Source organism: Notechis scutatus, chromosome 5 (assembly GCF_049901735.1).
Source record: "Notechis scutatus isolate UNSWTSFEM ecotype Mainland chromosome 5, rNotScu1.2, whole genome shotgun sequence".
In the NCBI taxonomy this organism is placed as follows: domain Eukaryota; kingdom Metazoa; phylum Chordata; class Lepidosauria; order Squamata; family Elapidae; genus Notechis; species Notechis scutatus.
Window position 1 is genome coordinate 72223847 of NC_142013.1, and position 18771 is coordinate 72242617.

At 36.0% G+C, this 18771-nt stretch overlaps 1 protein-coding gene across 2 annotated transcripts in view; it reads right to left on the minus strand.

The window, feature by feature from the left end:
- The window catches only part of OFD1 (OFD1 centriole and centriolar satellite protein), a 33518-nt gene that overhangs the window by 7078 nt on the left and 7669 nt on the right, over positions 1-18771 (minus strand). For both annotated transcript variants that reach the window (XM_087967015.1, XM_087967016.1), the window contains exons 8-20: positions 15564-15737; positions 13569-13675; positions 11728-11847; positions 9839-9912; positions 9655-9746; positions 9347-9536; positions 8130-8260; positions 7833-7944; positions 6028-6603; positions 4743-4875; positions 3435-3535; positions 2091-2210; positions 635-783 (exon numbers count right to left, since the gene is read on the minus strand). In XM_087967015.1, coding sequence (XP_087823141.1) covers positions 635-783; positions 2091-2210; positions 3435-3535; positions 4743-4875; positions 6028-6603; positions 7833-7944; positions 8130-8260; positions 9347-9536; positions 9655-9746; positions 9839-9912; positions 11728-11847; positions 13569-13675; positions 15564-15737 — 2079 coding nt within the window. The remainder of the gene's footprint in view (positions 1-634; positions 784-2090; positions 2211-3434; positions 3536-4742; positions 4876-6027; positions 6604-7832; positions 7945-8129; positions 8261-9346; positions 9537-9654; positions 9747-9838; positions 9913-11727; positions 11848-13568; positions 13676-15563; positions 15738-18771) is intronic.

Sequence of the window (18771 nt, forward strand, 5' to 3'; positions counted from 1 at the left end):
TACACATCCATAAGCAATTCTTTATTAAAAGAAAAAATGTGATAAAGGTAAACAAAATGTAACCACAAAACTCATTAAACACATGCACACAGAAATCTATCACTGCAATGTTATTTATTCTTCCAGCTGTACCCTAAAAAAATCAAAATAAATTTTCAGAATCATTTTTTAAAAACTATCATTATACTGTTCTACTTTGTACAAAGATATTACAGTCAAGAGTCATTCTACAATTTTGCCTCTGGAACACTATTTATTTAATTGATTTATATGAAGGCTCTTCAAACATGACAGCTTTACGACTTGTGGACTTCAACTCCCAGAATTCCTCCTCCAGTCATGTTAGCTCAGGAACTCTGCATAAGTCGTAAACTTTCCAAGTTTGAAGACCCTTGATTTATATGGTCATCCATCTCACAGTTGCAATTAAAATATTAAAAACAATAGAAAAACCAGTATTACCAAAAGTGTAAAAACCTACAGTAGCCTTCAAGGACAAACCCAATAAGCAATAACAATAATATTTCACAGGTTATCTAATCTTCTAACCCCCATGACCCATATAGACTATGCTCTATGTGCAGGACACTTTTATTGTAAACATTTGTAAAAATGTAAGAATGAGATACATTACTATTTCCTTATCTGGTTTCTCTGGTTCTCCTTGGTCTCTTTCCAAAGACTTCTCACTTTGTGTTTTCTCTTCTTCGGCTTTTTCTTCTTCCCATTCTGATTCCTTTTGTTCTTCATGTTTTCCCTCTAGGACAGTTTTCTCCGCTCCACCTAATATATAACAATACAAATAATTTACATACCACAGAGAACAATGATTTGCCTATTAGTATGATAAATCTGATTACAACAGCCTGCATGTTCTTATTAGTATTGATTCATTATATTTTTGTTTTTTTCAAAATTGCCAGTAGGCTTTCTAAACAAAATAAAACTTCTCTGTGGAGTGCAGAATTACTTGGACAGAACCTGGCATCTTCTACATTTAGTTTTTTGTTTTAAAACACCTATTGTTCCATATGATTTTGGGAACAGTGCTACTGGATATATTCTAGAGAATTCTTAGAAACCAATTTAGAAAGAGAGCCCTTTTAGCTATTAGTTATGAACAGCGAAGACAAGTGCACTGCTGTGACACTATGTCACTAGTAAGTACTTTCAACTGTTTCATTTCAGGATTGTACACCATTTCATTTATAGCTTAGCACGGTTTCAAAATTGCTTTGGGGTGTGAATCCTTCCTCTCCAAATATTGGAAACGAATGATCTAAGAGGCAAAAGGTTGACATACAAGGGATAAGGTAGACAAAGGAGTTAAGTGAATTTTATCCTGGAATCTTTTATTCCATCCACATCAAACATGACTTCATTACACTGTTACATTCAGCAGTTTCATCACTGAAGTCAAATCTGCTGGAACCTGTATTTTAATATTTTGTATGCTTTTTCTTTAAAAAAAATGTCATTAAATGTTCTTGAAATGCTTATCTTCATATTGCAGATATTAGCCATTTAGTGATGTCTGTTTGTCATAACAGGCAATTGTTCTACAGTGATAAAATATATTTTAGTTCATTAGCGGGAATCACAATTTCATTATGTACTCTCTTAAATTACAGAATTCACTTCCTAAGGTTAATGCTATAAACCTTATTTGAACAAAATTTTCATGATATCAGATTCAGTCAAATTTTCATGATTCCATTGGTATGATCGCTCAGGTTCTTAATATAGTATATCAATGAAAGATAAACCATCTGTATTCAATGTTGCCTCCAAACACTATTGTACTGAAATAACAAAATAAGCTGATAGTTGAAAAATAATTGCAAATTTTGTTTCTTTATTGCTATCTTGCTTAGTCTAAAACTGCAGCATATTGAATGCTTCTAGACATAGAAAATTAAATCATTCTTAATCTCCTGCTGTATAATTTCCCTATTACGTATAGTAACTGCTTAAAGAGCAGCATTTAATGTAATTTTAAAACAATTCTACCAAAACGTTCAACTTCTGTGTTTTATAATAAACAAGCCATCTACAAACAAGGCATTCGCAGAAGTGAAGCAAAAACATACTTATCTCCTGCTGTGAAATGCCTGTTGCTGGCATGGAGGCTGGAACATGGTTCCAACTAACTATGTCTCCACATGGTTGTGACACATTGCTTTTGAACTGTTCTGGAATGTCCTCTTGATCTAGAGAATAAATATAAACAAAAACTTCATTATTCTGCAATTATCCAAGCCAGGAAGAAGAGTGAAACAGTGTGGGAATGACTAGAGTTCAAAATGCCTAGTATAAGCTATTAATTAATTGTTCCTCCTGGCCAACCTAACAATTACCATAAAAATGAATAAACCTTCAATGGGTCAGAATGTTCCTTTAATCAGAATCATGGGACTGTCTGGCTTGGAAACTAGTTTATACAGTACAGTTGTTAGTCAAGTAGGTGATTCTACGAATTCAATATAGACTTCCTTTGTTTAAAATGAGCCACAATAAATATAAAAACAGTTTACATTACTTCCTACAATATTTCTTCTTTTATATGTCAAGTTTCCATTTCAACTATAATACATTCCCACTGTCAGCATTTATATTATTGTTACAGGAGGTATGATAAAATTGATCTAAAATTGATCTATAGGTTCAAATCTTGAGCCACACTTGGGATACCAGCACCACGCACATTTACCTACTATAGGTTTCATACTTTTTGGCCAAATCTATTTAAATTCTATTCCTGTAACAAACAAATGCGTTTTGTGCATGTACCTGTTCTTATACTTTTGTGAAAATAAGTTCCTCCAAAATTGCATTTAATTAGTGTCATACACATAGCTTTCCTTTTTCCTTGTTTCTTGCAGTTAACTCAAATCCTACCTTCCATTTTGAAATAATGTTCCTATTGTACACTGCATTTATAATTTCTCAGATAGATGCTTCTATTCTTTCATCCCCAAATTCTGACAATCATTATTTTGCTCCCACAATACTTTTCTGCTTTAAGTTTTCAATAATATTCTATGACAGCTCCATAGATTTTTACTTAGTTCCTAGGGTACCAGTTAACAATATCACTAACACTATATACCTCTTGAGTCAGGAAGGAGCATAAGGCTTCTCACATATAAAACCAGCTTATGCTTAGCATTATTGAAACATGATATTAATTCTCAAGCAATAGTAAACTCTAGGCTATCTAGGCAGGTTTTTCTATCATGTTTCTATCACATTATGGAGGCAGAATACATATCTTCCAATAAAAAGGAATTAAAAGACAATTTATTTCTCGTTTATCTAAGAGAAAGTTTAAATATTATCAAAAGCCAAAAAAAACAAGATCAAATTTTTATGCTCATCAGCATGGGCACTGATTCTCAGAATTAAAAATATTACAATATAAAGAAGAAACTTACAATCACTAACAGGATTGTGGTTTCCTTGGTCTTCATCCAACAACTTGACAGGATTTGCACTGTTGCTAATATTTTGATGATTATCTGGTTCTTGATATAGACTAATAAATAAATAAAATTTAATTTAAGAAAACTATAGACTGCAAGGTTGATCAAATCTGGAAAGAAAAGAGATGTAAAAATATATATATATGGCCATGTGAATTACTGATACCTTAAGTTGATGTAATCATTTTCAACCGATATTGTTTTGCCCTGATTTATAAACACTCTAAAAGAACAGTTGCATATACCCAATGCAATGGGAGGGGAGGATTACTAGAAGATGAATTGTCAAGACAAAACTATCCCTAAGAATAGTTAAAATGAGTAAACTAAAAGAACCTGACAAGGAATAGTCTGTGATATTTTACCAACTCTGAATGATAAAGATGAATCAGAGATAACAAGAAAAGTACTCCACTCCTCTACTCACAATAGAATCCCTTATGCCACCAGGCTTGAAATTTTGGGCTTGGACAATCTGGAATTGTGCCACCTGCAGTCCGATCTAAGCATAGTACACAAAATTGTCTGCTACAACGTCTTACCTTCAACGTCTTACCTACCTACGACTTCTTCAGCTTCAACCACAATAACACACAGGCAAACAATTGATACAAACTCAAGGTAAACCCGCTTCAAACTCAATTGCAGAAAATACAACTTAAGCAACAGAGTGGTCAATGCCTGGAATACTCTATACCCGACTCTCTTGTTACAGCCTCAAACCCTCACAGCTTCAATCTCAAACTTTCTACCGTGGACCTCACCCTGTTCCTAAGAAGTCCGTAAAGGGGGCATGCATAAGCGCACCAGAATGCCTATCATCCCTGTCTTACTGTCCCCATTTATCTGTTTTTACTTCCTTGTTCATGTTTATGTTCATACGTGTATCTGCTATCTTGTACATGTTTGACAAACAAAAAACAAAAAAACAAAAAACCCTCAAATTATAACTAGAAAAAATTAGGCATATCTCCATACTTTAGAGCAGGGGTGTCCAACCTTGGCAACTTTAAGACTTGTGGACTTCAACTCCCAGAATTCCTCAGCCAGCAAAGCTGGCTGAGGAATTCTGGGAGTTGAAGTCCACAAGTCTTAAAGTTGCCAAGGTTGGACACCCCTGCTTTAGAGAATAATGTATATAGGATGGCAAACTATAGTAACTCTCAAATGCTTCAGCTGAGTGAAGTTCCTGAAACAACCTTCGATTAAAAGCAACTGAAAAATCCAGTGTCGTTCAGTTAAATTTTATAAAACAATTACCTTAACTTTTGTTTGTTAGGATGTGGGGATGAACAAGCTGAATGAGGAGATGTGCAGTCTCCGATTCTTAGAATAGGAGACAGAGGCTGATTAGCAATCTCAAGAGGAACCACAAGAGATGAGCCAGTGATATCTACAAAGCAGAAGTCAACTATTTATTCTCATACAATAGTCTTACTCAAGCAACATACCTGACATAGCACCTGAATGCTATATTTTAATGGCTAAACAATCCTCAGGAGACAAGTAAACTGTCAAAATATTCAATATTTAATACTGGAAAAATCTTATGATTTTTTAAAAAATATTCTTGAATTTGCTAAATAAATAATTCAGATTAAATGAGTTGAACATTATGTAGTGGGCCTTCTGTTTGTACTTTAAATGAAACCCCCCCCCTGTACAAGGTGAATAAATGAGGAATCATTAGGAGATTGTTCTAGTTCATCATGGCTCAAGATGGCTGAAAAACAGCAGACTAATTTAAAATGAGCACAGATGCAGGTATTATAGGTTTGGAACATGCATGGCACTTTGAGACATTGGTGCACTATATACTAGTTGGAAGAAAACATTTAATTGTGATATAAGGCAGTAAATTATTTGTATCATTACCTTAATTTCAACTTTAACTCCATGTATGTATTAGACATCAGAAGTGAGAGCAATTTATTAAAATTGAAACACTCCACAGGTAGTTCTTGAGTTATGACCAATCACTCAGCAACTGTTCAAAATTATGGCAGATTTCCCAGAACTGCTTACGATCCAGTTCCAAAGATCCAATATTCATGTGATTGCATTTTGGCTGCTTGGCAACCAGCCAGCATTTATGGCCATTTGCAGCATTCTGTGGTCATGTGTCTGTGATTTATGACTTCTTCCCCAGAAACCAGTGTTTACTTCCAGTTTCTGGTATAAAATGCCCATAGACTACAATATAATGACTGTAGCTTTTGTTTAATGACTTTGCTTAATGTAAAAAAGTAATAAAATCAGGCATAGTCATGTGATAACCTACTTAATGACTGCCACAACTTACACCTGTAATTCTGGGCTCAGGTACGTTCCTGTCAAGAATTACCTATATGCAGCGATTATGTGAAGGCAAACATTCCCACACTGCAGGAAGTGTATTGAAACAATGCCCCCATTCCAGCAATGAGTGGGAAATTGGAAATGATCTATGAAAGGGAGTAACGAATTATGACACCAAACTTTGATATCAATAATGCTTGCAACTCACACCAAAGGAACCAAATTTCGTATGTATCCAATTGCATACCTTCATTAAACAGATTTTTACTGATGTTCCGCCTTGCTTTGGAAACAGGAGTAGAAGAGAGGCGCCTTGAAGGTTTTTTTGGAGTGGTATTAAAATGATTCTCATTTCCTGGTGCCCAGGTATAGCTTTTACTCTTTTGAAAGTGAAAGGAATGTTCCTGGGACAATGCATTCTCCTGTGTAGATCTCTTTCTTTGCTGAGATGCTAGGATACAGTTACTTGGTGACTGGGAAGATGATGGGATCTTTGTTGAGTCAATTGCTCTTTGAGTGACTTTGTGCTGGTAATTCCTATAGGCCTCTTCCAAGCACTCAGCTTCTCTTTCCAGTTCTTTTATTCTAGCTTTTGTAGTAGCTACAAATTCTAAGTCAGAATCTGGTGATGTGTTGAATTTTACAATGTGATTATTGTGACTGGGACCTGGATTTCCCATTCGAACACTGGTCACAGGTTGAGTTTTCAAGAAAGCACGATCTATATAAATATCATGTGGAACAACCTTATCATCGATCAAGTCAATGACAGAACGATCAACCAGCGAAGGCTTAGGATTCCGATATACTTCATTCTGTAGTGCTAGATAATCAAGAGTTTCATATAGAAATTTTAAAAAAATACATTTTAAGAAAAGTTGTAAGTGTGAATGTTGATTTGGTCATATAGCTAACACATAAAAATAACCTGTGCATTTGAAACCCACCTTAATACTTTTACATATTTTTTCTAAACCCAAATCCAAATAGCTAAATTACCCCAAGTCAGGATGATGAGACAAAATTCTAAATAAAACTGAAAGTATTATAGTCATGGTAACAAGACATGCAATGTAATGTAATGTGTTCCTTTCACAGATAAAGGCTGCTTCTACCCATAGCAAGGGAAGCTCCCTCATATCTTAGTCAATACCTGAGAATCCCTTGACCCCTGAGCTCATCCTCTTAGAACTAACACATGAAGGGTCTGCAGTTAGAGGAAAGACTTGAAAACCCTGCTTGGAGAACCCTATCCACAGCCATTAGAATCTACTCTGGGTTCTCTACGAATCAACCCTAACTCCCAAAGATTGAATGAAAGCAGATTTAGCATTCAGCAATGTTGGTTAGCTGAATGTGCTTTCAAGGCACAAAAAGGGGAAAAAAGCATGCTAATAAGCTTTTAATACAGATTTGTCCCCCTTGACTTGAAGTAGTTTGCTGTAGACTTTTACAAAGGTAGATTCAGGGTCAAATTCTTGTTTGTGCAAGCTTATGAACAGAAAACTTTCAAAATACATACTCCCAACAACTACCCAGCTCTGCTTTGAACACTAGTCTGCAATATAGGCACAAGTGATTACAGCTACAGGGTTTGTTGTTCCTTCCTTTCATTTTTGTGTTGGGCAGACCAATAAAATCTTAAAAATCAAATTAAGAACTAAACTACAAGCCGAAATGTTAAGAAACCAGAGGGCAGTTTTGAATTATTTCAAAATTAATTTTTGGAAACAAGGAAGCTATCTTTGAATTTAAAAGACCTTTTATAAGAATTGCTCCTAGCCCAAATAATTACCCTATGTTCCGTAATGAGGTGTTGTTCTTTGCAATAAATAATTATATCCAAGAAGCAATACTTTATTTTAAAGAGGGCAATCATTCATTATGCATATAACATTTCAATAATTTTATTTCCTTGCTATTTAGTTCATAGGTTGTGGCAAAAAAATAATCTACATGTTTAAATAAAATTGCCTCAGATTTACATCAAATAAAATATAAAGAGGCATGAGTTTAAAAACAAAAAGATGTGAGAAATCAAAATGTTCAAACCTGTCTGTGTTTGCTTCCATTGTAATTTTAATTCTTCTATCTGTACATTTAACTTCCTGATGGTATTTTCAGAGTCTGACAACTGAGCCTTTAACTGTACACAGTGATCCATCTGAAAACATTACAAAGAAAAATTGGCTTAAAAATACAAGAGTTATTAATACAAACAAGACTAATAACAATTCACACTGAAAACTAGATTATGATTACATTGCCATTTTTCTCTACTGAATGTCTCAGACAAAAATCTGTTCAAAGATTATTGGAAGCATCTTCAAAAAAAAACCCAAAACCTACCTCCTTTTGTAACTGTTTTTCAAAGACCCGTTTATGAGTTTCAGATTCCTCGCATTCAAGCTTTTTGGCATGTTCCATTCTTTTTAACTCTGCCTGAAGGACCTTAAAGTCAGATGACAGACGACTCAGCTCTGTAAGTTTAGGAGAATGGAAATTATTATTATTTAAATCACATCTTGCCTTCATTCTGAAATACCATATCCAAGAAAGTATATTCTATCATGCATCTAACTTCACTTTTAGCTTTATTGTATATGGATAAATAATTTTTCAGTATCCATAAAAATGGGTAAGGTATTTATTTCTAGACTAATTACATAAAAAATACAACAAAAACATCTCACATAGAAAAAACAAAACAAAATAAAAAATAATATAGCAGTTTTACTGAAAAGAACAGGAAAATTACACTGACCTGATAATTTAATATAAAGAAAGAAATTTGAGCTGATGTATATGAGTTTTTGTCTCTTGGCCCTACCATCAAATCTGGGTATTGCTTAATATTATCTTAGCTTGCAATCTATAAAAAGAAATCTGAATAGTTTTAAATAGGAGACAGATACACCAGGTAAAATAAATGTACTTTCATGACTGCTAAGTAAAATGTGGCTAAGAAGCATATAACACTGTGACAAATTAACAGGAGGAATGAGATATGCACCTCATCTTCTCTGCCTATAAATTTTTATTGCAGTAATTACTTTACATAAATGACTGATTCAAAAGAATGACACTAGATTCAACCTGGTCACTACTGCATATATAAATATGTTTCTTCTTTAATAAAGGTTCTCAATATTTCCTTCAGTTTCCTAAAGACACAAGTGTGAAATATTTTAATGGTTTGAGAAGTGAAAAAGCAGTCATTTCCCATTCTCCTTAAAGAATACATGAGATATAATTGTTGTGTGTCCAATCCTTCCCAGAATTTAGAATACCATGTTTTTACTCAAATAAATGACAGAGACAGTTGCACAAAATCACACTTTACAGGACAATGTTAACTGCACTTCAGTTATAATGTTTCGGTACTTTTGCTATTACTTCCTGAAACACTATAAAAACACCAACTCTTAGGACAGAAGTACAACAGGAGAAAAAAACAAGTATCTCACATCCAATGTAATAATGCTATCACAAATAGTACAATATTATAGTATCTGCATAAATCCTTGCCAATAAAATATCAGTTAGAAAATTAGATTCACACTAACTGTCTTGGAGCTGTAGGTTTTCATTGTGCGCTTCCTCCAGCTGCTGTTCAAGTAGTTTATTTTGTGCTTGATACTCTATTTTCTCCTCTTTTAGTGTAGGATAATCTGAAACTTCTTTCAGTTTTTCAGTCAACAACTGATTCTGTTTGCTTAGTAATAAAACTTGAGCCTTGACTGAATCGATTTCCAGCTAGAAATAAATAGCAAGTTAGCAATAAAATTATCAGACGTTCAGATATTTATAGACTATTCATTTAGCATGTCCATTTCAGAAAATGCTAAAACTTCTATATTTACATTTCAGTTACCTCAAGTTCTTTTGCACGCAAAACAGCTTGGCTGAATTCTTTCTTTTTTGAATTAAACGCAATAGTCTCTTCATGCAAAAGCATAGCCTTTTCTAATCAGAAACACAAAAAGTTTTAGATTAAATTTATTTTGAAAGTAGGTTTACAAGACCAAATGTTATTTGCCCTTATTTTACTAGTTTACCTTTTTGTTCTCTCTCATTTTCAGCAAACTTTTTTGTCCTGGTTATGTATTCTTCTTTTAATTCAAGTTGATAACTAGAAATAAAATAACATGCTGGCAACTGATTAAAGACTTAACGTGATGCTAAAGCTAACTTTAGGGTGCATTTGAGTCAATCTTGGCTCCTGTTTATTGCCTGTTCTAGTTCTTACTTACTAATTTTTATATCCAAAAGAAAACAATGTTGAAGAATGCAAATTTGCCAATCTTCTTTTCTATTATAAAGTGAATGTTAGGATGAATACATTTTGAAAAGAAAATCAACTTGGGCATACAGTAAACCAAAAACCTACATACATGTATCACTACCTACATAAAAGTTACAACCATCACTCACAGCAAAAGAGAAGCATCATCAAAACTCTGAGTGACCGAGTCAGCATTGTCAGCTTTATTTGTGGCTTCTACTTCTAAACAATTGCTTTTTAAACAAATTCATATCATCCAGATTTAAGTGTTAGATTCTGTTTCAAATCTAGACTTCAAGCAAGTTATATATTCTGATACTATATTTATGCCTTTTTATTTCTTTTATTTCTTTGCTTTAAATTTCAATTATTATTTATTTATTGAAATGTTTATTGAAATAAAAATGCATTGTCCTCAAAACTCAATGAAGTTTAATTCTTCATAAATATGCCTAGAATTGTATTTTGGGTTTTTTGCATCAAACTGAATATGGAGAAAAGAATCAGCATGTCTGTATATTTGCCACAGCAGCATATTCTTTTAATCGTAGCATCAGCAGGTAAATAAGGCAACAAGTTTCATTATGGGTTTAAGCTTTTGAAAAATCTATTAACAAATTAAAATCTATGGCCTTCTAAACTACAGTCTGAGCAAGCAGCACAAAATATATGACCCCTGTCAAAAATACCAAAAACCCTACTTACCCTTCCTCTTCCACCTCCCTCTGGCAGATATTTTCATAACATATAAATATAATCCAACAATTTTTCAATTCTTGATGTGGTAACTTGTTCTCTATAAAGGCAGTCCTCTTAATGAGCAGGAATGTTCTTCTATACAGATACTACTTACTCAACTTTGTAATTGGGACTGAAATTTCCATTACTAAATTATGCGGCTAGCAGGCAAATATCACACGACTGCATTGCTTAGCAACTGCAGTTTTGGTAGTTCTGAAGTTCCTGAAGAAGTTAAGTTGTGGTCATTAGGCAGGACTGCACTGTCGTTAGGTGAGCATCTCCTGATTCTCCTGCTCTGCCATACTCATCTCTGCTTCAACTCCCCCCACCAGCCTATTTCCGTCCCCATGTCTGACCTTCTGGCCATCTTGAACTCTACCATCCCTATTGTTCTGCCCTCTGCCGACCCCGTCTGTCTGAACCCCACCATACAGTCTGCTTCTCCTGCCACTCTGGCTGAATCTTTACCATCTTATTCCTCCCACTGCTGAGGTACACCTGGTCTGGACCTTTGTGCCTTGTGAAGAGTCACACCTGGCATGCCTCATCAACAGCAGAAGGAAGATAATTGAAAATCTCAGCTGGGGGCAATGGGGGTGACAGGGAGGTTGACATATTGGCAGGGCAGTAAGATCAGTGTAGTACAGGGCATCCAAAAGGGCAGAGATGAGGGGGGACGGGTAGGTGGAAAGAGTTGAAATACACTCTGCGTTCATAAATGTGGGTGGGCTGCCAACAGCCAAATTTTGATCATGTGACCTCAAAGTCACTGCAACTCCCATAACTTTAGGGACTGATTGTAAGTGCCATTTGCTCAGTATCAACATAACTTTGAAGAGTTGCTAAACAAATGGTCATTAAGCAAGGATTACTTGTATACATGTTTAAACTTTCTCTACAGACCACAGGCAAATATATTACTTTAACAGCTCATTCTTCAACTTCTGGTCATATGTCTCCTCAATGTTCTTCACATTATTCTCCCGCCGATGAAGTGAATCCTCAACAGTTTTATTCTTTGATTCTTGAAGCTTTTGAGCTCTAGGAAAACAGAAAAAAATGTCTGGTAAACATGAGAAATGAGTGTGCTCACAGGAAGCGGACACATTTTTTTGGTTCAACCACTTCCACCAGTCTTCTCTGTTGTGTCAATATGGCATTAGAAGGCATAGTTCTAACTATCATTTCCAATTCTTTCATTGCTGTTTGGGAAAACAATATCATTACCCCTCCTATCAAAAAAATCCCCCCCAAAAAAATAAATATTCTCTTAAAGAAACATTTATGATATTTATTAAGACTCATCAAGCAAATTCCTGCCTTTACATCAAAAGCCAATTTGGGCAATAATCCAAATGACAATTGGTATAATTTATTGCTTCAAGCAGGCTGCCCAACATTCATAGGTATCAAAAACTGAATATGAATTAGTTTAACTTGAATGTGTTCACTTACCAGATATTGGATTAGATTAAAAATTAAACATAAAGATGAGAAAACTAAGACAATAAATAGAACAATCTGACTTAGAATTGGCAATGAAGATACTGGAGTGATGAATAATTTTTCTCTTTTAGAATCCACCAACAGTAGATTGAACAAGCAGTCAAGAAATATGCCACAAACTAACACTTGGTAGAGCAACCATGAAAGATATTGGAAAAGATATTTAAATGCAAGTAATATGTCTATACCTATAAAGATCAAAAATGTGCAAACCATACTCTATTGAAGCAAACATTGGACTTTAAAGCTGGATAGAAAAATTATAGTCCTCAACAACTTGAGAGCTATTAGAACCAGAATTTTCATTACTAAGGGCTACAAAATCCTAATGTGCAACTGCATTGTTTAGGAATGGCAATCTCTGCAGTCCTGACTGTTAACCAATCTTGCGTGTTAGACAAGGCAACTTCCTGCTGGCTTCCTACAATAAAATCAGTTTAACCCTAAATTGATTTAAATGTAAAGTTAAAGCATGACATTCTTCAAAGCATAAATATATGGATGCAAAATAATATTGGATGAATTGCTGTTGGCATTTGTTTGAACACTTCATGAAAAACATGTTTCTAATGTATGACTCAATACATAAAATAGCAGGAACATACAGTAAACAGGGAATGACTATCCTTCTAAAGATGTAATATTTATAGTGATATAATTTCATTTGTTTATTATTTCAACTTAAAAGTATCCTTTGACTAACAAGAAGGTAATAAACATGCTGGATCCAAGCCTTTCTAAAAGCATTTGGGGAAACTACAGAGAATTTGTTGTTTCCTAATATGTTCTGGAATAACCAAAATTTATGCAGTATTTAACACTGTTTCAATAGTTTTTGTTATTGTTCAGTCGTTAAGTCCTGTCTGACTCGTCGCAACCCATGAACGCTGTCACCTTCTCCTGGAGTTTGCCCAAATTATATTCATTATATCAATTACACTATTGTTCTCTCACACATTGATTTCTTGATTTACTGCATTTCCCAATATATACCACTTCTTTAACATCTTCTCCATTTTATGCAGTTTAAAATGTGGATTTAAACATGTTAAATACATATAACCCAGAAAAAAATTCCTTAGGGAGGAAGGTATATACAATAGCATACAATAGTTCCTCAACAGCCTTTCCAGGATCTTTTGATTGTTTCCTAATGAAATGAATCATTTTTATCTATAAAGTGTGACATTTAGAAAATTAACATAGGAATGGCTTCACAAAAGAAGCATTTCCCTTAATTATTTTTAAAAACTCACATTTCAAAAGCTTCTATTCTCTTCCTCAGTTCTTCCTCTCGGCTTCTTACTGTTTCAATATCTTTTAGTAAGGTTTGTCTTTGCAAGTAAATTTCCTTCGCATCAATCTGTTAGGAAAAACAGTTTGGGTGATATATCCCTCAAAAACAAGAATTTGAAAAAAACAGGGTGTGCTTGTAATACCAACTTCTGTAAGTTTCTACTTCCTTCACCGATTTATTGATAAACTAATTACTTGGCACAGGAAGATATGGAAACTGCAGCTTAGGTGAAATAACAAGTATGAGGACATATCAATGAGCATGAAGTAATGAACTCCAGACCACATAACAAAAAACAAAACAAAACTCTCTGTCACTAGGGACAAAGAAAGTATTTTAAGTTTGAAACAGATATTTCAAGTAGTTTGAAACACATTTCACAATGTCATGAACAGTGAAGTTGTTTTGCAATTCTCCTCTCTAAATGGGCTGGACTTAGGCTTAGTCAGGTGATCTGGGAAGGGGGATCTAGCAGGCATTTTAAGGAATACTACTCCTCATTGTAAAAGATTCATTCTAGAATTGATTATTCTCCAGTGCTGTGACACTGCATGACTGTTCAGAATAAGCCATCCCTGTTGTAACTAGAAAGAGAGAGGGAGAGAGAAGACAATTCTGTAATTTCTTTATCTTTCTTTATCTTTTTCAATCAACCTATAAGACAAAGAAAGGATATACTCCTGTTTGAATTCAAGGAAGCGTGGGAAAAAGATGAAACAAATGCTTGCACCTGCCCCAGCTGGTCCTTCAGAAAAGCAAAACACTTCACTCCATTGAGTTGAATCAAAAGAACTTTTTATGAGAGAAAGTGGTTGCATTAAAGTCAGGTGGAATCTGAAGGTCCCGCACAAAGCAATTCTTCCATTCCCCAAACCCAACCCTTGGTCCACCAGCAGCCAATGTGATGCCGCAAGAATATTTTGAGAAGGCTGAGGTGCTAGACAGATAACAGATCACTCTCAGGGCACGACGGCCTTGGAACCAGGCTAGAACTGGCTGGGAGGGAGTCTGCTCTGACTCAGAAGACAATCCCCCTCCCTAATTCCCAAATGGTTATAGCAAAAGCGAAAGTATGTGAAAAATGCCAGCCAGCCAACCTTCCTCCCTCCCCTCCAACAAAATGGCAGGACATGATGTGGACCTGACAATTTCCCAAATTCTGAGAGGTTAGCATTTCATACTATGTTCTATCTATTCTTGTGATCCTATGGTGAAATTGGACCAAGAGACTTGTTCTCATTTCAAAACGTTTTCAAAGTTTTAAGCCATAGAACCAGTAAGCTTTAAAAAAAAAATCGTACAAACTTTGACCATGAGGTAAAATGATGATAGAAAATTGGCTGGATTTAAGTTAAATTGGCTGGATTTTTTTTCTCTTTTTGTGTTTAGTATTTCATAAAACCCATCAAATTCTCAAAGCACTCTAGGTTCTGTGGAACACTAAATGAAAAATTTGTCGTAAATGTTTGAAATATTTCATGTTTTCCCCTCAATGAAGCAGGAAATACTTCAAGTGATTCAAGTTTTATTCTGTTATAATGCAGTCAATGCATAGCATCTTGATGAAACAATCCAGACTGGATGTTTTTTTGCAAGCCCAAAACAAAATACATTTCCCATTTCTTTCACAACTGTTTGTCAAATATAGGCCCTTAGCTGAATAAATCAATATATTTTATTTTTTCTCAATACAAACTGAACATTAGTAGCATTCCACATAATAAACCACAATGTGACATGTCACCCCACTGAAATCTTCTGTAAAATCCCATTTTTATTATGAGTATCTAATGCATTAGTAACTGTATGTAATATCAGAAACCGAGGCAAAATATATATGATTACTTTCAGAAACTTTCTGAAAAAACTAATATTGGCTAATTCAGCAAACTCTTTCATTGCAGAAAATTTCAAGGGATTAGTAACTATGTAGGTTCACTTTTTAAAAAATTACCTCTTGCTGTTTATGAAGTCGCTCAATAGCATTTCTTTCTCGAGAGGTCAGAGCCTCTGACTTGGCCTGGTGATCTCTTTGAAACTCTTTCCGAAGTTCTGAAATTTCTTTCTGGGATTTTGCCCTTTCATCCATTTTGATTTTGGCAATTTCAACATCCTTGAAGTGTTGTAACTGTAACATTTATAAAACAGAAATTGAAAACACTGAAAATAGATATGCCGGCCAGAAATTATACTACCTTTTCCTGTGCTTCAAGTTCATCTCATAATTTAAATTCATTAATGACATTAACATTTATTCATATGGTATATTTTCAACTTTTAAGGGAAATTTGATATAGCAGCATTCACCTAGAATTTACAACACCATTTATCTTAAAATGCAGATGTTCAGGGAATACTGTTGGAACCTTAAAGTATTATGCTTCATTGATACTCAAGAATGGACGTATTTCTTCAACTCTGCAATCTATAACATTTCAGGTATTGGGAAAGAAGAGTATGGAATGGCAAAGTGATTAGAATGTATAGTAGTTGTTAAGCCTGGATTCCCCAACAGGTGTTAAGGAAAACAAACTAAACAGAACGTGCAGCTCCATTTAAGAATTATAGCATAGTCATTATAAACAGTCCATTAGTCATATACCAAATTCAGTCAAGTCTTGTCGAGGATACTCTAATTGCAAAGTCCGTGTCGAATAGCCAGTGTCAGTACACATATAATAAATCTGTCCAAAACTTATCTTCTCTCCGTTGAGAAATATCTTCAAAGTAATCCAACACTTCTTCTCCTCCCCGATCCAGCAAGAATGCAGTCTTCAATAAGCCAGCCAGTAATTAGGGATCAGTAAGCCAGAGAGTGCCTTGCTGCTTATATAGTACTTTTACAGCTGCACCCTTAATTACATTCCTTTAGCTTAAAGTCACATACACTTTATCTGACAAACCATGATTCATCATTTTATTATCTTTACCCAAAACAGTTAGGGTAAAAAATGTTATCCCTAACAGTAGTATTGCAGGCAAACTCTACCCACAGCCAGGAATTTGATCCTGACCAGCTCAAGATTGATTCAGCCTTCCATCCTTCCAAGATTGGTAAAATGAAGACCCAGATTGCTGGGGGCAATGTGCTGATTCTGTAGACTGCTTAGAGAGGGCTGTAAAGCACTGTGTAGCAGTGTCTAAGTGCCACTGCTATGGAATAGACCAGTGGTCGCCAACCGGTGGGCTGCGGCCCACTGATGGTCCATGAGAAAATTTTGGTGAGCCGCAGAAAAATGTCCCCCCAAAGCAATTAATCCAGGCTATGCCCGGATTATGGCCCGCCCACCCACTGGCTCCAACCCTTCAGCCGAGTGCAAACCTGCAAAAAGCAGTGCAGCTCTTGCCGGCCAGGAGCAAGAGGCTGGCGGCACAGGTGGGCTGAAGCGCCGATGGAGATGGCCGGAAGGTGCAGGAGCGCCACGCTACTTGCATTTGTGTGGCATTCCTGCACCTTCCAGCTCGCCTCTCCTGGCCTGGGCTCTTCCTCAATGGCCACGGGCTGTAGGGACGGCCCGGGGCAGGAAAAGCACCGGCTGGTGGTGGTGGGAGCAGGTGGAGTGAGCAAGTTTGCACTCACCATCCAGTTCAGAGGTTTGGAATGGGCCATTGTCGTCATCAATTTCCTTGTCTCTCTCGGCACTCTGCTCTGCTCCCCCCCCCCCATGGCCCCAGCCATCGCTGCCCAGGAAAAGCGAGCAGAAACATAGCTCTCGCTGGGGCGAAAGAACCGAGACCGAGGAAAGCACAGGCAAGAGAAGACAGAAGCTGCCACCTTCGAAAAACGCCGCTTTCTGTTGCCTGTGCCTTGCGATCTCTGCTCTTTCGCCCCAGCGTGAGCTATGTTTCTGCTCACTTTCTTTTCCTGGGGTGGGGGTCGCAGCAGAGACGTCAGGGATGCTCTCCCCCCTCAGCAAGCCAGGCCTGGAGGAATGCGAAGAATTGTGGGTGAGCGCCAGAGAAAGGCATGTTGGAAAAGCCAACACACCTTTCCAGCGTGCCCTCCTCTGTCCCGAAGTAAGATTGAGTGGGGGGAAGGGAGCAGGTAGAAGGGTAGGAGAAGCCCGGTTGGCTTTCCTTTGGCATGGGGTGGTGGTGGGGGAGACCAAATGCACAGACCAAAAGAACACAGAGGAAGACGGGCTCCTAATAACCAGCCTGCTTGTGCAGGAAAGAGCTTGAGCTTTTCTGGACTCAACACACACCCCCTTAAGCTTCCACACAGGGAGGGACTCTTCTCTGCTTGGAAGCTGCGGGAGAAACCTGGAGCTTAGCCTCAGGGAATCCTCTTCTTATGTGGAGACCGAAGGATGTTGCCTGGTTATTAGGAGCCCATCTTTGTCGGCGCTTCCATCCCAGCCTTCTTTCCCTCCCCCAACTCCAGGCAGCCACATCTGGCAAAGGAGGGAGAGGTTTCCTCTGACTTGGGGGAAATATTGAGATGGCTCTGCTTTTCTTCTGTTTATATTTACATATTTTTATATTAAAAAATTAATTTTTAATATTAAATTTATATTTAATATAACAAATAAACTTTTTATATTAAATATATTATCTTTTTTTAAAAAATGGTATTAGTGGTCCTCAGGATTTAAAAGTCTGAGTTTGGTGGTCCCTGAGATCCAAAAGGTTGGAGAGCCCTGGAATAGACAGTCACAGGATAAAAACAACACAGTTCAGGGATTTGAACATCACTGGGTTACACTATATACAACCAGTATTTGTGGGTCATGTTATTAAGAATATATACAATTTGATTTCAAAATACATATATTCAGAACATATTTTTACTTTTCCAACAAGCAGGGAACAGGAAAAGCACCAATATATTGCAGAGGAATCTGTTAATACCTCCTCTTGATGCCTTACATCCCTATTTCAAATTGTCTCCTGTGGGGGAAGAAAATATTTGGAGATCCAATTGTAGTTTTTCCAAGAACCTCTCAGTTATAGTTGATAGTATAGAACATAATCCAATTAGCTGCCTATCTGTGCTTTTTATTTTAACAATCATTCAAAATATTATTTACCACACATACTCTAAATAGGAGAAAGTTTTATCTCTTATAATAGACAAACTCCTTTTACCTATAACACAATAATAATATTAAATTCAACAAATATTTTTTACCTTGGGTTTTATTTTGTTAAAGAAAAGCCAG